At 39.6% G+C, this 25217-nt stretch overlaps 1 protein-coding gene across 1 annotated transcript in view; it reads left to right on the plus strand.

Annotated features, from left to right (window-relative positions):
- The first annotated feature begins 337 nt into the window (after nucleotides 1-337).
- The window catches only part of KCNK10 (potassium two pore domain channel subfamily K member 10), a 63854-nt gene continuing 38974 nt past the window's right edge, over nucleotides 338-25217 (plus strand). Inside the window, exons 1-2 of the mRNA XM_059819793.1 lie at nucleotides 338-389; nucleotides 24883-25211. Coding sequence (XP_059675776.1) covers nucleotides 338-389; nucleotides 24883-25211 — 381 coding nt within the window. The remainder of the gene's footprint in view (nucleotides 390-24882; nucleotides 25212-25217) is intronic.

Below are 25217 nucleotides of genomic sequence, written 5' to 3' on the forward strand. Positions count from 1 at the left end.
CGCCCTGGACCCGCTGCCCATCTAAGCCTGCTCCGTTCCCGCTCCCCCCCAGACCCTCTCCCGTCCTCACTCCATCCCTTCGCCCCCTCTCTCTGCTGGGGTGCCTGAACCCCTCCTCACCTCGCCGGTACAAACCCCTCCACTCCCCTCCCCTCTCCGCCCCTCCCCACCTTCTCGGATTTATTTGTGTATTTCTTTCCTTGGCAACCACCAGTTCCCCTCAGTCAAACAGCGCAGGCTCCCTATAATTTGAAATTAATTTGTTTGACTGCAGCATTGAGACAGGAAGGTTGGGAATTTATTTAATTCTTTTTCCTCCCTGTGCAAAAAGGAAGCGATGAAATTTCCAATCGAGACTCCAAGAAAACAGGTGAACTGGGATCCTCAAGGTTGGTGATTCTCTATTACTATCATTACTATAATAATAACAATAACAATTATTATTCTTCCTTGTGTCTAGTGACTCACAGGAGAGTATTTGACTTCAAATGGGAGGAGATGTTGGATGCTTGTCTGCTTCCCATGTGCACTGCTCAGTCTTTCTTGCTCAATCCTAGCAGTGTGTTAGAAAATGCTCCTCAGATGTGGGGTTGGGTGGGTGCGTGGGTAAAACCTCTTCTAGGTGTAAGTTTTATAGTTCTGTATTTGATATCTCTCTTCCCTCCCCTCCCCTCCCTTTTTCTTGAGTATTTCCATGGCAAACTTGCCTGGGATGGCAGTGATCTCTGGCTCACAGCATTGTTTGTTTTATCTATGGCTCCTTTGTTGTTTCTAGTGATCATTGTCTCTGCTAAATGGGTGGTACAGGAGTGGACACAGATGTGACTGCTTGCTCAGGGCTCCTTGATCGCAAATGTTTGTTGGCAAGCAACTGGAACAAAATGCTGCTGCAATATAACCCATAGTGTGGACGGTATAAAAAGACATATTAAATAATGGAGCCCAAACGGACCTTTAGACTCTTTACTCTGTCCTGTTAACAATTGATCAGCCCAAGTGGATAGTTTGATTACCTCTATAGTTAGGTTTGGAGTCTGTCTTGGGGAGTGTGTTTGTGTGATGGTGGAAGGAGATTTACGCCAGTGCAGTGGTTTTCAATAAAACGGTCCAACTGGTGTTTTAAAATAAACCATAATGAAATGCTCTCCTTTCCTGGCATGGGGAGGAGGTTCGTATGCAACCTACAGAAGAAGTGACTGAAAAAAACTCTACTGGTAATTTGTATACTGTTGTGTCATATTTCTGTGCATCGGTACAGGAGCAGAGTAACTTGAAGCCATATGCTCAGGTTTGCAGCAGAACTGCTGGCAGCCAGTCACTGTACAGCAGTGCTTGCAGGAAGTATGAAGTGATAGCACAAGCTTTGATTATTCATCTTTATTCCGCAGGTTTGTTTTAAGTGGTCAATTTGTCTGTCATCCTCCGTGCCCTCACATCTACAAAATGAAAGTTAGAAACAGTTTCTCCTGGTGTAGAAGGAATACAGCAGAACAGACACCTTTCTGCTGAGCAGATCTGATGTGCTGTTTGAATAATATACACAATTAAGCTTTAGTTTAAGCCTTACTACATCTTTAATTAGGTGAAGGCTGAAATCAACACATCAGCCTCCTCCGTCCTCAGTTTCACAACAAACACATGGATAGTAGTGCTAACAGAGATTTGATTATTTTAGTAACAGTATATTCCTTATCCTAGGGTCAAAATTCTGTGTGGTGAACTTGCTCTTCCCGGGTGCTTTTCTGAATAGGTGTTTGCTGTTGCTTCATTTTAATTCATTTTATGTATTGCAAAATGCCTTTTAATGCAAAAAGTCCTTTCCTCCCTTCCCCTGACAAGGCACACAGAACACTGTACTGAGGGCATTCTGTATGCAGCTCCTTTGCTTGGCAATCAGCTTTAAAGCATATGGATCCAACAGGTGGTTGGTCACAATTTACGAACGTGTCCAAAACCATAGAGTACCGTAACAGGTAAAAGACCTCAAAACCAGCAGGTTTCCTCTCTGCCAGGCTGAATCCCTGCTAAGGACTGCAGAATCCTACGTGTTATTTCCCCTCAGTGTATTGACTTCGTTAGCCAGGCAGCAATGATGCTAATGTATAGCCAGGAAGGAAGCAAAAAATGTTAATTTCTAATTCTCCAAGGGACTCAGGAAATAGATAAAATTTGGTGGAATGGAAAAAGGCAAATGGGTAAGGAAAAGTTGTCTAAGGCCCAATCCTTTAACCAACAGAGGAACAGTGCAATGACATTGTACTCACATAGTCCCGCTGAAGAATTAGTGATGTGGGTAGAAGACAAGGTAGATCAGAGTTCCATTCTTTTTGAAATGAAAATATATTTATGTAGATCTAAATGTTAGCAAAGATCTACACAAAATCACTTAGAGCCCTAAAATGAATTTAATTTACAGTCACATATGTAGTCTGTTCTCTGCATGTACATGTGAAGAATGTTGTGTTTTTCATCCTATGTGATATCCTTGGAGTTAAGAACTGAAGTAGCTTTTCTCAGATACAAAGATCAACATGTGGAAAGCTGGTGGTGCAAGGATACAAAGTGTCCTAAGTATTAAAAGCAGAACTCATGTCCAGTTAATGTTCACACAGAAATACCAGGCTCATTTCAGTGCATATTGTATGATTGTGCCCTGTTCTGGTCATCAGACAGAGAACGTGCGGTTTCCACAGTTTTGTCTGGTAGGATTTGTGCTAACTTGTGCTAACAGTAGTTGAAATATATCAACTGAGGTTCCTGGCAAGCAAGCTAGCAGTCCAATGATGTAAGTGAGAGCTATGGTATCTCAAAGATTGTTTAGCTCTGATTATTCCAGGCAATATTTTCTAGAAACTGTAGACATTTCTAAAGGCCAGGCACCTTGCTGTGGAGATATGGCTAGCTTGGGACTGATGATGTTGCTGGTTTGAACCCAGGTCAGAATGATAGTCATTGAAATGAATTAATGCTGAAACTCCGTAATGCTGACTGAACTATAAATATTTACATAGATAAATAGATGGTAGTCTGCTGGTAGCTTTCATCTGGCATAAAACTGGTATTCTCAGTTAACATCAGCAAAGATCAATATACCGTAGAAAGACTTTGTGGAGAGAACAGGTTCAAAAGAATAGAATTGACATGAGGGATGGTGTCTGACAGACAGCTAATGGGAGGATGATTTCTCAGCCATTAAACTGGAAAGACCAGGGCACTGAGACTGAACTGTGCTTTTATCCTGTGGTGTAGTATCTTCACTTCTTTTGGGTATAGAGTACATCTGTGTGTTTCCTGTAAATGCTGAGTGTGTTTTCTAGATAAACTAAATATTTCACAAACCTGGAAGTATACAGGGTCCAGATTCCTCCAGTGAAGTCCCGTACTGTCCCAGGCAATCAAATGATATAATCCCATTAACAGATCAAACTCCATTCCAAAAGTCTCTGGGACTTGTCGCTAACAATCCAATGTGAAATACATCCTAGAATCTCATATATATTGATTAAAAAACATACTATTCATATACAGTGAGTGAATGGGGTAAGAAATGAGTAAAAGACCTAAGCAGGCACCTCAAGAATGTTTTAGGGAAAGTTAAACACATTGAGTATGGTACAGGATCTCACACTACCTGGCCTTACATTTTTAAAAAAAAGCCTGCCATTTGTGTTACTGGTGCAATCAGCCTGGATATACACAATCATAAAACATTTGATCTGCCTATCACTGATTTTTGCTTGTCCCATTTGGTGCAATTCAGGTAAAGCAATAATAACTGAAATTAGTGAAAGACCAGATTTTTAGTTTTGTACCTCATAACATCTTCCCATCTATACTTTTCAGAATACAAGATTAGGTTTATAGCAGCATATGAAGACATTAATTCTCGTACTTGTTATTCTCATCTCTCCTCTTTCCTGCATTCCTCCTGCTGTTTGTTACACCCACCTGTTGTCTGTGCTTAAATTGGCTTATAATCTCTTTGCACATGTATTTTTATACAGTACTTAAAACACAGTGGGTCCCTCATCCTGACTGAGACATCTGGATGTTACAGCAACATCAGGGTTTTTTCCTATGAATTAGCTTCCTACGAAACAGCTTAAAATTGCTGTTTCTTTGTGGAAAAGAAGGGTATATGAGACCGTTTCTAATATGCTTAGAAATTATCCCCAAGCATGACTCTCTTGCAGGGTGATGGTGAGATGTCTTTTCCAAGGGAAAGATGTCTATCTTGGTGATGCTCTTAGTAGGCAGAAAATGGAGTTCAGTCTTGTTCCATCTTTTGTGCCTGCAGTTTTTTGCTGTTGTTGCAGTGATATGGATTGTCAAAGCCTTTTGAATTTCCAGGTAGATGTTTTGTTTACATTGACCTTTTGGAATTCTGAAGTTTTGATACAAGTTCCCGCACCCTTTCACAAAGACATTATTTGTGTAGGATGGCTTTCTGCAGTTTGGAAGCTTAAAATCATGCATTTATTATCATCCTTATATTTAGTGTGGGAGTTAGTGGTCTGTGGGGAATTCAAGCTGTGGTTGAGAGTCTGGAGCTCCTCTTCAGATTTTGCCACTAACTTACTGTTTAACCTTCAGTAAGCCACTTACCCTTTCTTTTCCTCCCTTATTCCTTGACTGCAAAATGGGAATATTAATGCTTCCTTAATGCACAGGGTGTTGTGAAATATAATTAACTTGTTTAGAGCAATCGGAGATCTGCTATTGAAAGAAGAGCATATGTATTGCAATCAAATGCTAAAACAATTAGGAGGGAGCAAAACAGCCTGTCAGCATACACAGATCACATCAATTAACAAATAGGGTTATCTCTGCACTTTACAAAGAGCAGAAACTAGTATTACTTGCGCTTCTTTACAGACACTGAAGACTCAATTGAGTTTCCCATAGAGGTATCTAGAGACCTTTGATATTCCCCAGCTGCCACTCCAGAGGGGCTCAAGTCTTCCACAGGTCCTGTATCACCTGCCATGGGATTTCTCACTTCACCTGAGATGTCTCAAAACAGCACTGGATACCTATATGTGGAACAACTGAGCTGAGTCTCAAATACCTTCATGCAGGTATCAGGATTGGATCATCCCTTGATGACTGTTGGAAAAATCTTCAGCATCAGCTATTCAGTATAAATTAAACTGATTCTGCCTGCAGAGTGTTACAAACTGCCGCAGTTCCTGCTTTTTCTGTCCTTTCATTCAAAGAGACCAATGCAGAAGGCAAACTTGATTATAAAGGCATAGATTAGTAGAATGAGGGTGTTCATTTCTGTCCTCTGTTTCCAAGAAGATATATGAAAAAAGTGGAGTCCAACTGTGAGCTAGACAATATCTTTCTCAATTAGTAAGTAAATTCTTAGTAGCTCCATGTAAGAAGACTACTATGGAAAGCTATAATAGCTAAAAAAGTAGCTCCGATCCCAGCAAATGACCCATGGTCAGCAGGGTACTGACTATGTGCTACCCGTATCACAAAATTGTATTGGCTACTGACCCATCTGATAGACCAGGACTCTGCTGTGCCTGGTAAGCATGTGTTGCAGAACAACTGTAAGGAGTTTATTTTAGAGAGAGATGTGAAGGAGAATAAAAATTGGATAAACAGGAGGATACTCCTGGCAATGCATGGTGTAGGTGCAATAGTGCAAAATACAGTCAGGTGGAAAACTTGAAGAGTTTGGAAAACAAATAAAAGAGAATTAAGAAATCAGAACTTTACTGAAGGCTATGTGGAGCCTGCAGGGGAGGCAGATGAATACTGTGGACCCTAATGTGGTAAAAGATAGGAAGATATGACTGAATTAGCAGGAGAGGAAGAAAGACAGCAGAGAGCTATTAGTTTCAATATTGTTGTCTTTAGGATGCCCTGGAAATGAAAAAAAATAAGGATTCAGAAAAGTAAAATTAGTAATAAGAAAGTGGCAGGGTGAAAGACTGGACAGCAGCTTTCTTAGTAATAGTGAGGAAACACTGAACTCCAGTCAAGGTAAGAAAGATGAAGGGTAGGTTATCATTAAGATGTCATCCATACTGTGAGAAAAAGGGAGTGAAAAGAATCAAAGGCAATATGAAGCTGTAAGTCTAAGATAGGGAAAACAGTAGAATTGTCAGCAGTGGGAGAGATTAAGACAGAATTATTATTTCAGTGAAGAACACCAATGCTATTTTTTGCCACATATGTACAAGAGTAATCCATTAGTAGGCTTTTGGACTGAAAAGTCCCTTGGGCAACTCTTGAAAACTGATGCTGCCTGAAGTGATGGAGTTTGCTTTTGGGAGAAAGATATATGATATCAGTTGTAAATATGTAGGTTTTGGTTCAGCTTTTGGCGTTTATGTGGATTTATGTAGCTAGCGTGTGGACTATATCAGCGTCAGACAGAAGAGTGCATATATATGGTGATACAGTTTAATTCTTACCCTCTCAATTTAATCCAGAGCTAGGAATTTTACCATTCACTTCAGTGCAAGCAACATGTGATTCTTCATTTTAAAAATATCGGAACTCTGTTGTCCCTGCAGGCTTTACTGAGTTAGAAGTAAAGGAGTGCCTGGAATCACTGGGAGAACAGGGGCCCTAGATGTTCTCTTGTAGATAGGGTAAGTACCTGGAGTGAAATGGGGAGGGAACAACGAAGAGGTCAAGATAAGAAAGGGGTAACAAACACACTAGTATTCAACAGGTAGAGTATTACAGAATTAAGTGTGGTAGGAGTATCTAGCCTTTATTTTGTAAGAATCTCAGTGTAATAGCAAAAGCCAAAGCAGAGAATATAAATGTTGGATGGTTGTCTGGTTTTTATAGAGTTTTTATGTAAAAGAAGTGACATTCAACAAAAGGCTAAATACTACCTTTTTAATACCTTTTTTATAGGAACGTCTCTGTTTTTTGTTTTCTGTAAGAAATTGAAAACATCCTGGGACCTGGCCTTTGTCAGACAGACACTGCTCATATTCTAGTTCCTGAGACATTGGTTATACTTCTCTTGTTTGTCTATAAAGCATGTATATGAAAAACATTTTAACTATAATGGAATATGTGCTTTAAGATTAACCCAATGACTTTCATAAATAACGTGCCATGCAGTTCTCACTGGTTACCCCAATGAGATAAAACAAGTGAGAACAGCACGTATCATATACCCTTGTACTTCAGGGTGGTAGTAACAATCCTTTTTAGTCCATGGACCATTATTATTCTCCAGCATACTTTCTGGCCTGCTTTTCACAGTTACAATCAAACATTAACCCAGATTATTTAAACAAAATGATATTTCCAAAGTGAACGATGAATCTCTTACCATGTTAATGAACCACAGAATTTAGGGGATATTTCCTTGGTCTGGGAATGCTGAGACCAAGAATTCAGATTTCATCTTTTTCTTTAACTGCTAATACAATTCTTATGCTATTAAAAATTTTATTATTGGCAAAGTGTCCGAAATGCATGTATTATTATGTGTTGTTCAGATGTTCCAAAATACAACCATAGGAGATCACTGGTAAGATTTTGAGGTTAGAGTGGAAATTTCAGTGTGGGTGTATCTGGGTGTTTGAAGTGGAAATGAAAGCCAGTAAGGTGATAGAATTTGTATCACAACCTGTATAGAGGGAAAAAAAAGGTGGAAGAGAATACACAAGCCTGGTTTCATTTTATTTTTCTGTTTTTAAAATGGAAGGGGAATATCCTACTGAAAGCTGGAGTTGTGACAAGAGGCATGACATATAAAATAAATGAAAGGGATTGAAACTTGTTGCACTTAGGATCTGGAGTCCTGAGCAGGGGTAGTGATCAGCTGCAAAGTCTGGGTGTGGGTTCAATTTTTTTTAAAAGTCCAGACATAGTTAGGTCTAGCACTTTGTCCGAGTTTACTATTTGAAATTTTAGAGGACATTTGAAAATAAATAAAGACCTAACAAGGAGAAACAAAGGAAAGCTGCTTCAGGTAATGTAGATTACAAAAGAATGGACCCAAAGTGTGACAGGGTTAGATCTGCTGCCAGAGGTGCAGAAAATGCAGAATGAAAAGAGTGTACTGTAGTAAGGCTGAAAATGCTCTGAAAAAAAGAAGGGTGGATATGAAGACAAGTTTGGCTGTCTCCAACTAGAATACACTGTTTTCAAGCGCATGACGTTCTTTCTACCTTTTAGAAGTAAGCACATAACCTAGGGCATATTTTTTAAAAAAAGAAGCATCTTTATGTTCTCTATTGGTTCCTCAGGCATGTATTAGGGTCCTCCTTTGTAAGCAAATCTAAAGCTCAGTATATGGGCATACTACAAAATATCTTCATCTCATGAAATAAGTATCTTTAATAGATGATCATCTGTTTATTTGGCTAGTCCTTCATTGGAGCAACATGCTTATTTTTCTTCCATTTGTTCCTCAATTCTGCCCCCAAAGCGATGCATTCAATAGATCTTTAAATTACTTCAGCTCTCTGTCTTTCTGATAACCCATAGATTATGCATGACTCTGTGACCGTTGTTTGCTGAAGACAAGAAACTGTTTAACTAGTAGGGGATAACAAAAGTTAACACCCTAAAAAACATCTTCTGACAAAGCAATACAAGTTATTTTGGTATCACTATCCTACAGGATCATCACAGTGCTTTAAGGATCAGGCTTTGAGTACCTAGATTTGTTAGAGCCATATGTTCATATCTCAGCAGGACTGATTCATTTTTTCTTCCCTAGGAAGAAAAAACAACACATTGCTGACTTTATTGGATGAGGATTTTGGATTTTGGCACCTTAAACTTGTGCCACTGAGATTCTTAAGAATCAGTGATATGCTGTTAAAGGGTGCTTGGATTATTTCTCTCTTACTTGATACTGTAATATAATAGTACTAACATGATTTGAAAACAGCAAATACATCCTGACAGCTTGTCCAGGGCTTTTATCCTCTCAAATTTCAGCTTTTCATTTAAAAGAAACAGTCACTAGATACTATGTGTGAAAAACCTCAGTGATGAAAGAATTATAGAAAAAATTGTACTGCAGGAACTCCCAGCTGAAATGAAGGAAGCACCTCACATATCTCAAAGGCGTCCCTCTAGGTTAACTCAGATCCACCACTGATTACTTAAATGTTAAGACTGCTAAGTTTGGATTGCACAAGAAAGGGTCGTGCAGAGAGGTAGCAGCAATCATGACAGCTACAGAAACAACACCAGAGCCACCTCTTCATGATGCTACAGCCATCATACTAATTTGCCTTCATGAGAAGCAGAGTTCATTACTGGGTTACAACGTAACCTTGCAACCTGAATTTCTCATTGCTACAAGACATTATTTGTTGATTCATTTTTCTAAAAATAGGCATCTGCTGCCTTTTAAGGGACTGTAAGGCAGCTGGGACATTTGCATAAGCCTGGTATGTATGATAATCGACCTGAGGGAGACCTCTGCCCTTTTGGAGCAACATCTTAAGGCCAATTAGGATATCCTAGGACCTCTCACTTATTACTATATAACATGGATGAGCAACTGAATTACACCATTTGAGTGTGACTTACATGGAGAATAAAACACTTAGGTAGGTATCTGAAATGCAGAGGTATTCTAAGTTTCTAAAGACCTGCTATGGTTAGGGGAGATATAATCAAATATGGTTCATGGAGCCTGGAGAACTTTCAGTAGATGTCTGGTTTAGGGTCAGCAGAATTGCTCTCCAGGCTGCACTGACCAATTTGACCACATCATTGACCCTAGTGGGATGTACTCCAAGTTACAGCAAAGGAAAGAAATGAGACAAGGGTTGTTCCTGCTCATATTTTGAACTTCAGCTCAAATGGCTTTGGGTAGCTTCTCACTAGAAGGATTTATGGCAGGTATACACCACTTTTTCCTCGTGGATTCATTCTCAATTTGTGCACGCTTTGGGGTTACAAGACGTTACACCATCATGGTTAGTGCAGCTCTGCCGAAAGTTATAAAGTACTACTTTGAGCTTGGCATTATTAACAGTGTTTTCTTTTGTTTTCCCCAAAAAGCAAAGTCCAAACCAGCTTTGCGCAGCCAGAATCAGCCTGGCATTGACCTGGAGCTCTGTGTGCCTGACCAGCCTCCCAGTGACACTGCTCATCTGTTCTGTTTATTATATACTGCTGTGAGCAGCATAATGGGTCTGAAGCCTCTTTAATCTACTTCCTTGTGCTTACCTGAGCTCTCTTCAACTCACAGTCACTTTCTAGTAATTGTCTTACATGCAGATTGGACAGATAAATCATTCTGACTGTGGCAACTTTACTGCTGCAACTTACACACTGAAAGTGTAAAAGAAAAATGAGTATGTTATAAAGAGTTCAGAATAAGGGAAAATAAAAATGGCTATGCTGGACAAGTGCATTTCAAATAGCAACTTTCTCTTCCTTGTGAAAGATCTTTTCTGCACAGACTAATTTTGTAATAGCTATCTTATATTATATGTATTCTTTGTCCTGTTCCAGAATAGGTATTCAAAGTGTTGAAAAGCCTTCGTTCACTTTACTTAAGACTGTTACTGTGTATAGGAAATTAAGACCACTAAATAGACTGGATCCTCAGGATATACAAATAGTATAGCTCCAGCAAACTAAAAAATAGCTCAACTGATGTGCTTCTTACAAGATTTCTGACCATTACCACATGATAAAAGATCCACTTTTATTGCTGTTGCCCAGAAAATTTGAGAAACTATCACTTAATTGAAATGGTGGACCAGTAATGAAATTTGCTTGAATTCGAAGTATTTTTCTGTAGATTCCAATCATTAGCCAGATTGGGGAAGACACAACTAGACTGATGCAGAAATTCTTACTTCTTGTTTTTACAGAGGAGCATCAGTATGAGCTCTTTAGGTATGGACAGTAATGTGCAGATACATCCTTAAGGATGTCCCAAGAAATCTTTGAAGGGGAACAATTAGTGCTGACACTATTCTTATTCTGGGGTTAGAGGCTATATTGCATGTGTTTTTCTGGCCTTACTCACATGTGAAAGATCTGTTCCTTCACTATCAACCTAAGAGTCCTGCAGGAGATATTGTACTGCCCCAGCTAAGCGATGTATTGGCCTCTCACAGTTCCAGTCTGTACTATAGTCAGTGGTGCTGCTAAAGTCCCCTTTGCATGACTGAGGTGATCAAGAGATTCCTTTACTCCACTGTTAGGCTGTACCCCTGGCAGACAGCCAGCATCAATCACATTTCAAATGTAGATTAGCTAGCTTCCTGCTAGGAAGGCCAACATGAATCTTTGCTTTGTTGTTTGTCTCCTCCACTTGCTTGTCTTACCACCAGGTTTCTGTCAATAAGAATGTTCTTCCGTTTGTATACACGTCTTCTTATGCTAAGTTGCAAGACTTAGGCTTCCTTCACTGGTTGGTCTGGCCATGAGACCATTGGCTGAATTTCTTTTCTGAATCCTTGAGATGGGATATTTGGAAGATCCCCATCCAGCTGCTCTAGTGGAAGGACACCAGCTAAAACCCTGACCCTACATCATCCTATGAGCACTTTGAAGCAGAACACCTTGAACTCCTGTGGTGGGAGATTCAGACTCTTCCTAAATGTTACTAGAATCCTGGGACACTTCCTGGTGAGGAAAAGTAATCAACTCGTTTCATCCAGTGGCATGTCATGGTGCAATGGAATTTTTTTTATTAGTGTTTAAAAAGAAGATTATGGATAAGCAGCAGCATCACTGCTTCAACCTGTCTGTTGTTCATCAAAGGGTAAAGTATGCAGAGAACCAAAGAGCAGCTATTTATTCTTTGGTGCTTGTACTCGAGGCTTGTGACATACTGACAAGAAAGCAGTTTTTCTATGTATTACCGAATAAGGAAAAGCAATGGTATGTTCATCTCTTCTGACAGGAACTCTTTTTCACAAAGTCAGCTCTATACCCCAAGATCTTGAGCCAAAAGCACTTGCTTCCTATTTGGCTCTTGACAGAGCAGAGACTTGCATGAACTAGAACTCCCACTTTTAGCAAGTGCAAGAAATACTGATCTAATGCTAGGGAAACAGGTTTTAGCAATGATCTATTGGTTTTAGTCTTATTTCAGAAAGGGAAAGGTGAGAATTTTTCTTGGGTTTCTCTGTATTCAGTTTCTCTATAAATAGCTTCATAAACCTGATGACAGCACTGCTGCCAGTGAGTGTGTTGGAACAAACACAGTCACCAATCTTGAAGCAGGAGGGCTCCTTGTTTGGGACTTGCCCCTGTCAATCACTTCTAATCTCCTCTCAACTCTTCCTGCTCCTCACTGTAAAGCTTTTCTACTCTATTTTCCATTTTCCAATACCTGAAGTTCATTGATGAGTCCCATCACATGTGAACATGTGCTTGGCTCCTTGCTCTTAGCTCAAGTGTGAGAGGCAACGGGGAGGGTAGCTGAGTGCCGAGTGCCAACAAGAGGAACTGAGCAGGGAGTTACTGGTATGCTGTCTCCCACACTGCCAGCACGGTTGGAGAGAAGTGAGGGACAAGAGCAGATGGATGGATTTGGAGGAGGGCAGGGTGGAAGAGAGGTCAGGAGAGAGAGAAAGCAAAGCAAGGGAAACAAAATTCGAACTGCCCTCCAGCAGTGTACGATCTCACTCCAGCACAAGACAAATCTCCCTCAAGTATTCGTCTGGACTTGGCAGCTCTGTAAGTAGTGCTACAGATGGTGTCAGTAGCAGTGCATCTTCATGTTAATGCCAATAAGTGTTAGCTAGGAACCCCCTGAGGACTGTTGTCCTGAAGCCAAACCAGAAAGAAAAAAACGAAGATGCTTTCGGCTGTTCCTGGAGTTCACATCCTCCCTTAGCACATCCACTCTTCCGACCAGTGAGCTGTCACGTATGCCTTAGAAAAGTGCAGTGCCTGAGAGAGGGAGGAGGGAGGGGAAAGTATCCCAGCATCCCATGACTGTGACTTTTGCAGAGATTTTTTTAATGTCAGTGGATAAGTTCTGGTTGATACCTGTGCAAGCCAGCCTTGGGCTTCCTGTTGTTTCCCTGCCATTTGCATAGCCTCAGTAGGCAGGAGCTCTAAGGCTATGTTTGCAAGAGAGCAACTCTTGGGCAGTCCATTTTAGGTTTGTGGGCAGGCTCTGACTGCAGTTCTGGTAGCAGAGAGGCTGGGTCAGAATCTGGAAGTTCTTGTAAATAATCAGCAGGAGCAGCTTACACATCGGTATCATATTTTTCCTTTATAACCAGCAAAAGAAAGGAGTCTGATTTATGGCCGTCTATTAATCTTGTAACAGACAGACTGGCATTTTGTCATGTATAGTGGAAAAGAGCGTGTCCCCTAACAGAATTTGAAGATTTGCTAATACATTGATGACAAATTGTTGTACCTGGTTGATGCACGTATGTCAAAGACCTTATTTTAATCAACTTTCAAAACTACTCTTGAATTTAATTAATTTGCTAACATCTCTGTGGCAGTGTTTACATGAGACAAACTGTGAACACATACAATATTGTTTTTCCTCAGTGTCACAGGGTTTATCTATTATTTGTGAAATGCTTTGAGATATTTAGACAATCATGAAAGATTATTACAGACTTGGCACAACTGATGTAAAGAGGAATGTTGAGATGTGTTTGACTGTCTTACACAGAAGGGAAGGGAAAGGATTTCAAGAGCATTTTCCTGCTGTGAGTCAGGACTAGAATATCAAGATGAATGTTTTTGAAATTTTTTTTTTTTTTTTAATGCCTTTAACATTTCACCAGTTTGTTTACAGATCCTGGATAATGAATACAAGCCTACAACATTAGGCTGTTTGTTACCCTTCACTGATAGCTTTTCTTCTTGAGTCCATAGGGCACAGATTGAAAACACTGACCTAAATGATTTCTGGCAGATGATTTTATGCCCTGTTCTTAGATACTTCCAATGAAGGAGATTTCAATATCTTGATGTCTGTTCCCATGCTTAGCTATCCTTGTAGCTTTTTCCTAAATATAAAGTTTTTTCCTAAAATATAATCCCCTACTTCCTTGGTACAGATTAATGGGTTATTTCTTGCCCTATTCTTAAGGGCTCTAGGGAAGAATTCATCACTGTCTTCTGTCAGTCAGTGTCTTATTTTTGTTTGTGAGACTACAGTTCACATTTTTATACTTAGTCCAAACAGCATTTTCATTTATATTAAGATAATACTTTAGAAAGTTGCAATGAGAATCAAAGTGGGATGTTGAAAAGATGACTGTGTTGATAATAATTTTGTGTGATGGACAAATGACATTTGAATATGTGGTGGAGTTTGATTTACTGTGGTTCAAACCAAAATAAGAGATCAGTCAAAACTGTTTGAAGGAAGAGACTGATATTTCCAATATTCTTTGAATACAGATCCAGCGTTTGCCTCCTGTAGTTTGATAACTTATTCTCTCCTCCTATATTCCTGTACTCTTAACACTCAGTTACAATGAAGCATTGTCAGTATTTAGTCACCATTCAATATCTTGGTGATAAGTGAAGTGGAGAAAGATGTTGAGTAGAGCAGCCTTTTCTGTGCCATTCAGAGTTTGCTTCCCTTTTCTATTAGCCCGAAGAAAGAAAAACATACCTTCATTTTCACTGGTTGCTAACTATATGCAGTCATATGCAAGGTTGTGTGGAAGCCAAAAATGGACATAAAGAAATAAAGTACAGATGTCCAAAATAAGAGTGGCTCCTTTTGAATAGGTCTTAAAACACACAAGTCTGGGAGCAGGACAGTGGATTTCTACTCCAGCCTTGGCGTTTTGTTGTGTTATCTTAGTTAAGCAATTTCTTTTTTGTCTAGGCTATACCTACACACTTGTATTCAGCGAGAGTTGAACACTGCTGTCTGAGCTAGGCCAGCCCAAGGGAACTGTGAACTTGAACATATCTGGTACAGCACTCCTTTGAACCAAATGTGTCCTGTTAAGTGGCTAGGCCTATAAACAGAAGCTCAGCACTATGCTAACAAAGCTACCCAGCTTTTCTTGGCTTGAACCTAGCTTCCGTGCAAATCTTAATGCAAGTTGGATCAGTCTGCAAGAAGGAGCCTAAAAATACTTTTGAATTCCTCACATGAAAGATTAAAGAAAAATATTGTTGTCCAACATCAGATTTTTCCAGAATTATTTGAAAGACAGTGATATATGTTAATTATTGCTATTTGTAATATATTCCAGACAGTGACACTCCTGTTCTAAACACTGCTAATGTTAGGGCCCCTGTTCTGAAGAGTTTATTCTCTATGAAATAAATAATATGTAACTATTAATAAGGACACATACAAAAATTGTTCTGGATTGGATTTGTTGGCATAGTGAGATTTTCTGTTTTTTATATGGTTAAGGGCACTGAGATTTTAGTCCTGCAGACTTCTTATTTTCCTAAGCAGCCATTGTGAGTTTTTCCTTTCCCTGCTTTGAAAGCTCCTTGTGAGATGAATGCTTGAACTGCCATTCTTCTGTGCTTTAAAGAATTTACAATTAGAAATGGCAGCGCCTTTCAGAAATACAATAAGTATAAAAATGGTATTCAGACCCTCCTCTCGTTCTCACTATACTTTCTTGACTAAAATTAAATTAGCTTGTACATACTTCTTTTCTATCTCTTTAAGGAGGCTAGGTTCAGAATTGCTAAAGTGAAATCATAGAATACCAGAGAGTCTTTCAACAGCCTCACAAAATCCGTTGAAAACAAAGAAAATAGACATGGCATAGCTCGGGGAATGGTAATTGCATGGACTTTTTAATCTTTTACACACTTGTTAAACTAATCACAACTAGATTAAAAAGTAATCCAACCAGCCAAATTTACCCAGCACGCAATTTCTAGCCATTTAACATCTGCAAGCCAATAGTGATTTTCTTATACTTTTCAAAATTGTCAGTCAGAGATATCACATTGTATTGCTATTTTTCCTTCATTGGTTAAGAGTGTATGGGCTTCCTACCAGCATGATATATTTAATGAATTTGACATTAGCTTTATGTGAAAATGTATGCTGTTAACATCCGTTTTCTTAAATGTGTATAGAAAATGATTGGAATAGAATGCTTATGTGTGGGAAGAAAAAATGAGAATGAAAGATGATAAAAAGTGAAAAAGTCAAATCCACTCAAGACAAATGAATGTTTTTGTTCCATATTGACCCAGCTCCAGTACAGAGTGGCAAAAAGGCATTATTGTTGGAAGGCTGCTTGCTCTCTCTGTAGCTAAGTCACGTTCATCACTGTAGTTTGGAGTCCTGATCTATACATTGATATTCTCAGGGCATGATTGTAATGGACTGATGACTTTTTCACCAAAATCCATATGTACCCTATGACTGGTGAGACTCGGAGGAAAACCAGTGCTGAACAATACAGTCTGAGTTGTGTCCTCACCTTTATTGCCCCTGTGCAAACTGTCTGTGGTGGGTAAACCTTGGCTGGCTGCCAGATGCCCACCCAGCTGCTCACTCACTCCTCCTCAACAGGAGAGGAGGAGAAAGTAAGATGGAAAAGTCTGTGGATCAAGATAAAGACAGGGAGATCACTTAGTAATTACCATCATGGGCAAACCAGGCTTGACTTGGGGAAAATTAATCTAATTTTTTGCCAGTTAAAATAGATTTGGATGGTGAGAAACAAAGACAAAGGTTAAAATACCTCCCTCTCCTTTATTTTTTTCCTAGGCCCAACTTCACTCCTTCATTCTTGACCCCACTTCCTCCTCCCCACCACACATGGTGCAGAGGGGATGGGCAATGGGGGGTTGTGGTGAGTTCATAACAATTCCTCTAGGCTGCACCTTCCTCCTCACAGTTTTCCCTTGCTCCAGCATGGGTCCTTCCTATGGGCTGCAGTCCTTTAGGATAAACCTGCTCCAGCATGGTCTCTCCGTGGGCAGCAGTCCTTCAGGAAATATCTGTCTGCACTGGTCTGGGGTCCTCCACGTGCTGCAGTATGGATATCTGCTCTGGTGCGGTCCTCTCTGTAGGCTACAAGGAAATGCCTGCTCCACCATTGTGTCTTCCAAAACTCACAGAGGCTGCAGGAGAACTGGTGCACCTTGACACCTAAACCAAATATACTGTCATGAAGACCGGATAGCCAGGTACTTGGTTTCAGTCAGGCAGTTGCTGCACAACTAAATGGAAACAGTGATACTTTGGTAGTATGGACAGTAGAAATTGGAGAAGATTCCCACAAGATTTGTCCTTTGGAAGAAACTACTATCAAATAGGAGCGTCAGTGTCCTTCAGTGGAAGGCAAGATTCATTCTGATGACTTACTGTATAGCTAAGTTTCTTGTCTGCTACTGAAGAAGCTCTCCAGGATCAGAGAAGAGGCTTAAGTACCCCTTAGTTCTTTTGATCTCCAGTGAACCAGCATCACCACTCTGTGAAGACTCTTATAGTTGGGAAGTGCATTCTACAGAAAGAGAGACCTTAACTCAGATGACACTGATTTCTTAATTTCTACCATGTTCTGATTTAGGCTGTTTAAGATTTTTTATTTTTGCCTAAACTATAGTTTTCTAATGAAGAAGAACAAAAGCCAAATTATAAAACAGTGGTGTGTTTTTGTTTTCTCACAACAACTGCGTTCCAAATCAATTAAGCAGTTGAGGTATTCCAAGAGCTATTAATTAGTATGTTTCAATTATAACTGATGAAGCAGAATTATGTAGATTTTTTTTGGAAACTTACTGAGAATCATAAGTTCAAGCACTAGCTGGGAATATACGACAAATAATACAAAAATTGCAGAAGCCTTTTTATGTGACATTTTCCCCAAAGCTGCTGCCAGGGATGGCAAAGCAATGGTTAATATAATTCCCTCTGGTACTTATTACTGACCGCCAGTAATATATTATATTTCCCAGAAATATAAATATATTTCTCTCCCCACCAACAGAGAGAACTCAATATATGAACTTTTACTCTGTTTCACTAGCATTATCCTATAATAGGAAGTAAAGAGTGACTTTATTCCTTATGCAGTTTTGTAACCTAACATACTCCTCCCTTCTCCCTGCCCCACTCTGGGAAAGGAGCAATTGGGAGCAATCAGTGCTACTTTCTTTCTAACAGCACATTCAATCTTTTCGGTTTAATGTATGTTGCCCTTTCTGCCTTTACCTGTCTCTCTTTCCGTAGTTCATTGAATGCCTTGCCACTGATGACTGCATTTGCAGCAGACTGCTGAGATGTTGCTGAAGTCAGCAGCACTAATACTGCATTAGAGAATCCACTTCAGGGAAAACAATGTTAGATTTAACCAGTGGGGTACTGCTGCAGTGAAAAGCTATATGCTCGGAGGCACTCTGTGCATTTTCCAAACAAACAATATGTGAAGCTTTGCTTTCATGAACAGTAAATGTAATAGTAATGCTTCTCACTTCAGTGGCAGTTTGCAGCAAAATGCTTACAAGCAGTAGGGTGAAATTCCCCTTGTGTGGCAGGCTCGCGATGACTTTCACTGCTCAAGTGGTGTGGTTGAACACTTTGGGGATATGCAGAAGGAACTGCGCCAAACCAGTGTAAAACATGTCAGCACCGAGAGCAGTTTTCTTGATCCATAGCTGTATGGATCCTGTGGTCCCCAGACAGCAGTGCTTATTATTATGCCTCAATCCAGAACAACAGCCACAGGGATACTAGTGTTCTGCCCCATATGTAATCGTAGCCCGCAGGCAGGATTTTGTCTCCCATTTCATGATCACAGCTGAAATGTCACCTGTTAATTAGCCCACACCATGCAAAGATGCTGCACAAACACAAAGGCAGACACAATCATTGCCTACTGGGATTTTTGCTCTAAAAGCCAGACCTTCTAAACCAGTGTCAGATTTTTGAGTGCCCAGTGTGTAAAAATCCAACATTCATTGTGTTGGTTAAATGGATGCTCTCAACAAAACCTGTTAAAAACCCACAACAGGCAGAGATGAAGAATGGGGGTGGGGAGTGTGCTGGAATAGCAAGCAAAGCAGGTGGTGGAAATGATTAGCCATGTCCTTGTAATGCAAAATTTTAATGGCTTAATGATTTTTTTGGTTACACATGGACAGAAACTTCCACGTTTCATTACTTCCATCATGCATATAGCAACCACCTGCTTCCTGTTGGACATACAAATTCCCTTCATCCATAAACCCGCATGCATTTTCTGTTTGTGGCATATTCATGAGAAGTTCATATAGCTGATAGCTTAACACACTGATTGCCTCAGCTCTTCCTCTAACATACATCTTATCCTTGCTCTGACTTCCAGACACAGCTCTGCTATCTTAACTGGTAGGGGAAATCACTTTGGGGAGTCTGGGGGAAGGTTGTGAGATTGGAAGCAAATGCTAGATACCCATATCCCGCAGGAGCTTCTGTCTGGAGATGAGCCAGAGCCTTGGAGTGCAAGACCATATGTTATCCACTGGTGGGCTTTTCATTTTCCTGCCTTTCCACACTGTTCAATCAGGAAGCCTTTTGATGTTAACTTCAGTGTGTGGCCATTTCAGAAGAGGGATGGGGGGGGGAACCTAAACAACTAGAATACTCTGTCCAGTGAAAACAAATTAAATGAGGCTCCTGCTAGGATGCTAAAACAGTTATGGCCAGTGGAGTCCCTTCATCCCCCAGTCTTTTACGATCCATTTTAGAGAAGGGAGATCCACCTACTTTTAGTGGCTGGTTCAGGGAAGCTGTAGTGGACTTGGCTAGCACCTCACAGACATTTCTGAGCCTTGGTGCTCCAGGTCTCTGTTCTGCAACTTCATACACTTGACAAAATACTGTACTTCTAAATTACTTCAGGAGAGAATTCTGGCTTATAAGTAGTGCTACAAGAAGGATGTACAAGTGCTGTTAACCCAATGTAGGATCTTGTGAAAGCTGTAGGGAGGATGATTTGCTCATGAATTTTCTCAATGAAACTGAACTTCATGATAAGATTATTTCATAATTTGAACTAAACTTCTAGTTTTAAGACAAAGATAAGGAAGACTCCATGGGAAATTTTGAGTGCTTGGCTATGTAAATGTTTGAAGAAAGCATAATTTCCTTTCTTTAAAAAAATCTCCCATCATATTATGAGGATTTTGGGGAGACATACTGGTACTTACCCTCAGATGCACATCAAAGAACCTTTTTACTTGAGCTGAAAGTACTTTGTTGTCTTCCTTAGATGGACCCATTAAAATGGAAGATGAAATGTCCAGTTTCATTTTTGATCAACTCATGTATTAAACTTAAAGCCAGCTGCTGGGTTTATGAATGCATAAGTATATATGGTCTCAATCTAATTCTGTGCTGAATCCTGTGAAGCAACACTTGCATCAGACATGTGAAGAATACTCTATTATAGTCACATTAAAATGTACATACATTCATGTAACACAGGAACATAGAAGAAAATAAAGAACTAAATAAGACACTCCATTAAACCTGACTTACATCTTTTCACAGATAAAAATTGTGACAGCAATACCACAGAGGATGGTATGTTAACTTTAAAAAATTGTATTTGGTTTAAACCAGTTGAGAAACTCTCCCCTAAAACCAGATTTCTTCAGTAACTCCTCTGTTCTTGGCATATTGGGTAAGATAGTTGCCAGGATATAGGTCAGTGTGGCAAAGCCATGCTTAATGTTTTCATAGTCAAAAGCCAGTTGAACATTCTCTCAGCATTTTGGGTCTTATTTGAAGCTGTCCTTCTGAGGTGGCTGTACATTGAACCTCTCTGACTGGAGATTTTCCCTTTAAATTGCGACTATTTTCACAGAGTCATAACAGGTTATCTAGCTCACCCAGCTGCTGTAAAGCAGTGCCAAATATACCTAAATATTTCTGGCAGAAATTAGTCTAACCTGTTCTTAGAAACATCAGGCTCCTAAAGCAAAGCATACCTGCAGTAATAAAGGACAATTTTTAATCTGAAGCAATGTCTTATGATGCATTGTTTCAATAGCTCCAATGTTTTACAGCATTTTGCTTTAGAATAGAATATTTCAGTTGGAAGGACGCTACAACGGTCATCCAGTCCAACTGCCAACTGCTTAAGTTTGGTTAAGCTTTGCCCCTGTCTTCTTGATGGTCAGTGAGTGGGAGTTTTGATTCCTTAATTCTCATCAATATTAGCAGAAATCTCAGGTATTTAAGCTCCTCACATATCAATGGGAAGCCTGGCTGTACTGTTTGTCAGTACATCAAGTGCAGGTAGTGTAGTGCTCTTGGAGATGAAAAACTGTACAGATCCTAACATTTTAATTTGACTTGTAACATCAATACCTTCAGTTGCTTTATTTTGAAGCTTATCCAAACAAACAGGAACTCACCTTTCTTTCCCCACTGGCATCCTTTTACTAGGGTAAGGCCTGTGTCAAAACACTGGTGTGTTCCTTTGAGGTTACCTGTCTACTAATATTTAGTGCATGCATGTGAATGGAGATTTATCATTGCTTTCAGTGAGGCAGATTTAAGTTTTCTTTGATATGATTTAACAAACACACATGTATGAGACTCTGTTCTGGGAAAAGCCTGTTCTGGCAGCAGCTTGTTTTGAAAAAACATGGATAAATAAAGCAGGGATTGTTCTGCATTTATTGTAAACATATCCTCTTCTCTTTTGCTCTACATTTGTCCTAAACTATAGCCAAAACTACAAATCTAAGAATTTATGTAGTCCTTCATTTTCTTAAACTCTTTTTATACCTCTGACCATTGTTGAATTGCCACTGTAGTCCATCCTTTGATTTTAGTAAAACTACTTGTTAAACTTCTGGAAGTTTATATAGCTTTTATATTCATATGTTTGTTCAAAAATTGTACAGACATGGATTCTTACAGGACACTCGTGTTAGAAAAGTAAGCACTATTTTATCTTTTTCTAAGTTGGTGAAACCATGGTTTAAAGGCGAATGGTAGCACTTTTCTGAAAGCACAAATTCATGCAGGCAGAGTTCCAATTAGAAATCTGGACTTCTGACTTCTTACCATGTGCTCAAGTCACTAACCCCACTCGCTTGTCGTAAAGAGTGAGATAGCTGCTAGACGGCGCATCTACACTGGTTTTCCAATACCTAACTGCTGCTTAAAACCTACCCTGAAACATCTCTGCGGTATTGACTGCAGTTGTGCCTTCTGCATCAGCTTTGTAAGAAGACCGTCTCTGTTATACATCAGTTGCTCAGCTAGCTGCTTTAGTAGAGTCTTCCTGTGTATTAATTTATATAATATATTTTAGGATCAACATTTCTGCATACACTTACAATAGATATTACTAATAGCAGAAAATGAAAGAATTTAACACAGTTCTTCTTACGAAAAGAGTTATCTTTTATTTTAGAGATAAGCAAGCCGAGCACAGTAATCCAATGAGCTGTTTAAGTGACACAATATTTATAAGAACATTTTACGTTCCCCACCCTGAACTTCCCATCTTGTTCTTAAATCAGTACAACACATTTTCCTTTGAAGACAGAATCAAACAGGCCATGATTTTACTGTAGAGCTGTTATTAACACTTTGCCAGAAATATGATTTGAATAAGAAACAACATTTATACTAGCAGAGCGGAAAAGAAAACTCAAAAAAGCTGTTTTAACTCCACCAGCTTTTGACTTCCTTCCTCTTGATTTATCATTTGTGGGTATCGAAGTCAGGAATCTCTCCACTGAAAGGCTCACCCAGCCTATACTGGACTATGCCAGTCATGGTGAGGTGGATAGCTGTTTCAAAAAATTGCAGCATGCTGTTTCTGTCATATGAATTCTGCTCTCTTCTTACCATGTGAGTCTCGGATCCTGAGACTATTTTGCTGAGTAATCTCAAGTGTGCAAAATCAGCCCTCAGGCTTGCAGATTTTGTGTTGATTCACAATATACACAGTAGTTATGGGCTCTAATTAATGTAAATTGATTGATTTCCATGGAATCCATGATAGTTATGTTACACTGATTTGCATCAGCTGAGCCACTTCTGGGAATACTCAAGTTTATTTAGTTCAGTAAGGAGACATTGTGACTCATATTTAAGACATTTGCCTATAGAGCAGGGCAAGTTCTAACTGCTTCACACAACATCTCTATTTTACATTTTTTCTGAATACTTTTCTGATATTTCCTGCTGAAACTCATTGTATCTATTACAATAATCCTTTCCTTTCAGGAGATCTAGAGAATGAAATAATTGATCACTTTTACAAAAACTGTGACTTCTTTCTAATACTGTCACTCTTCTCCCTATTGTCACTTCAAGTTCTTAGAACTTACATGACATATATGTGGAGGTAAGAGAAAGTATCCTTTTAAGTTTGATGTCACTCCATCTTGGCTGATAAGGGAACCATAATGACCTTTTGATGGTCAAACTTAGCAGCTGTGTCATGAGGTATTGCAAAACTGAGACACACACGAAGGGGATCAAAGAGTCTTTTCCTCTGATCCTGATCCTTTCTAATATATTTAGTATCTGGAGCCTCCAAGTCACATATGAAAAAAAATATTAAATGTAAGTGTAAAGCAACTATAGATTTCTGTAGTTTATTGGTTAGCAAGTAACCTGGAAGGTCTATCCTCAATGCAGTGCTTCAGAGATGTATCACTTCTAGGAAAATGTGACTGTAGTAAACAGCTGAATTCTTAAATTATTCAGTATCATAAAATGGTTTCTACTGGGAAAGAGTTGTAGCCCACTTCAAACTCAAGGTGTAATCACATTGTGTGTTCAAATTGTATAGAATCAGTTTATGGTGCCACTCTGATCAGATGTTGTAAATCCTTCTGCTTTAATTTCTGAGCAAAACAGCAAAGACACTTTGGGAATAAGTTCAGGAAATGCAGCTAAAGTTACAATATTTTAACTGTAATCTGATTTAGGTCTGATACAAAATAAAACAATCTGGTTTCAGAGAAATTACAGGCCAGTGACAGCTCCACCGTGGTAAGATTACAGCAGGGATTTGGTTTAAAATGAATCCAGCATCTTTAAAGTCTGCGTGTGGTACCATTATACAAGTGGATGCTGAGGAACCCGGCCTCATCCTGCCATTGCTAACACCAGCAACGGAGAGTGAGGAAGTGTGATGCTGAGACACCTGAATTACTTGGAGGCAAGCCAGCTTTGATTTGGATGCCTTGGTAGCTTGACACAGTGGTCTGACTAACAAGTCTGGCTGGAAGTCAGGGCTATTAGCTCTGATGTACTGCTAATGTCACATTATATATGTGTGCTATACAGTATCTCAGTCCCAAACTGGGAGGTCCATTATTGTGCTTGGCGTGTGAGTGACTTTGACCTCAGATACCTAGTATGCTTTGGCTGAAGAACGATTTATGCTAAAGTTTGTGAAGCTTCCAGGCTTTAAGCACATTTTCAGAAGTGATGGTTTTGTGAATCCATGTAAATAATATGGGCCTGCTTATGTTGGGAGCCAAATGGCATTACGGTTTGGAAAGTATTTTCTCTTTCTGTCAATACCGGGCCAGGTAGCAGTGTTGTTGATCACCAATCATTAACAGTTCAATTTCCTAGCACTGTTAATACTAATAGTATTATGATTTAAGGACATAAATCACTGCCAGGGTCCCTCACTGAACACCACCTTGTGTAATTTGTATCCTAACTAGTCAAAATTTTCATGTTCTTATTGGATAAATGGTTTTCTGCATACATCTGAAATTTTTGTGTGTGCAACTGGCCTGTCCAGTTCTAGAGGTAATGGGTGAAGCAAACCCTTGAGGTGGCTTATGTATGTATGGATAAAAAACACACATGGAGCCTTCCAGATGAGAAGAACCGCATCTATGTGGATAACATGGTTTATGTGAGAGTCTTGAAAACCGTATTTAGGAAAGTTCTATATGATGATCAAGGTCATACCCTTAGGGATTTGATTTTGAAGAAGATTTTTTTACTTTGTGTTTCAGTGGCTGTTCCATCACCAGTGCCAGCTTGTGAACCTGAGCCCAAAACTAACGGACATTACCCAGCTCCACGACTCTCCGTTTCCTCCCGAGCCACTGTTGTTGTTACCATGGAAGCCCCTTCTCAAGGCCTGCAGACAGTCATGAAGTGGAAAACAGTGGTGGCCATCTTTGTCGTGGTGGTAGTTTACCTGGTGACTGGAGGACTTGTCTTCCGTGCCCTAGAGCAACCCTTCGAAAGCAGGCAGAAGAATACAATCGCACTAGAGAAGGCTGACTTTCTTCGGGAGCATGTTTGTGTAACCCAGCTAGAGCTGGAGACACTGATTCAGGTAGGC

Source organism: Gavia stellata, chromosome 7 (assembly GCF_030936135.1).
Source record: "Gavia stellata isolate bGavSte3 chromosome 7, bGavSte3.hap2, whole genome shotgun sequence".
NCBI classification, from domain to species: Eukaryota; Metazoa; Chordata; class Aves; order Gaviiformes; family Gaviidae; genus Gavia; species Gavia stellata.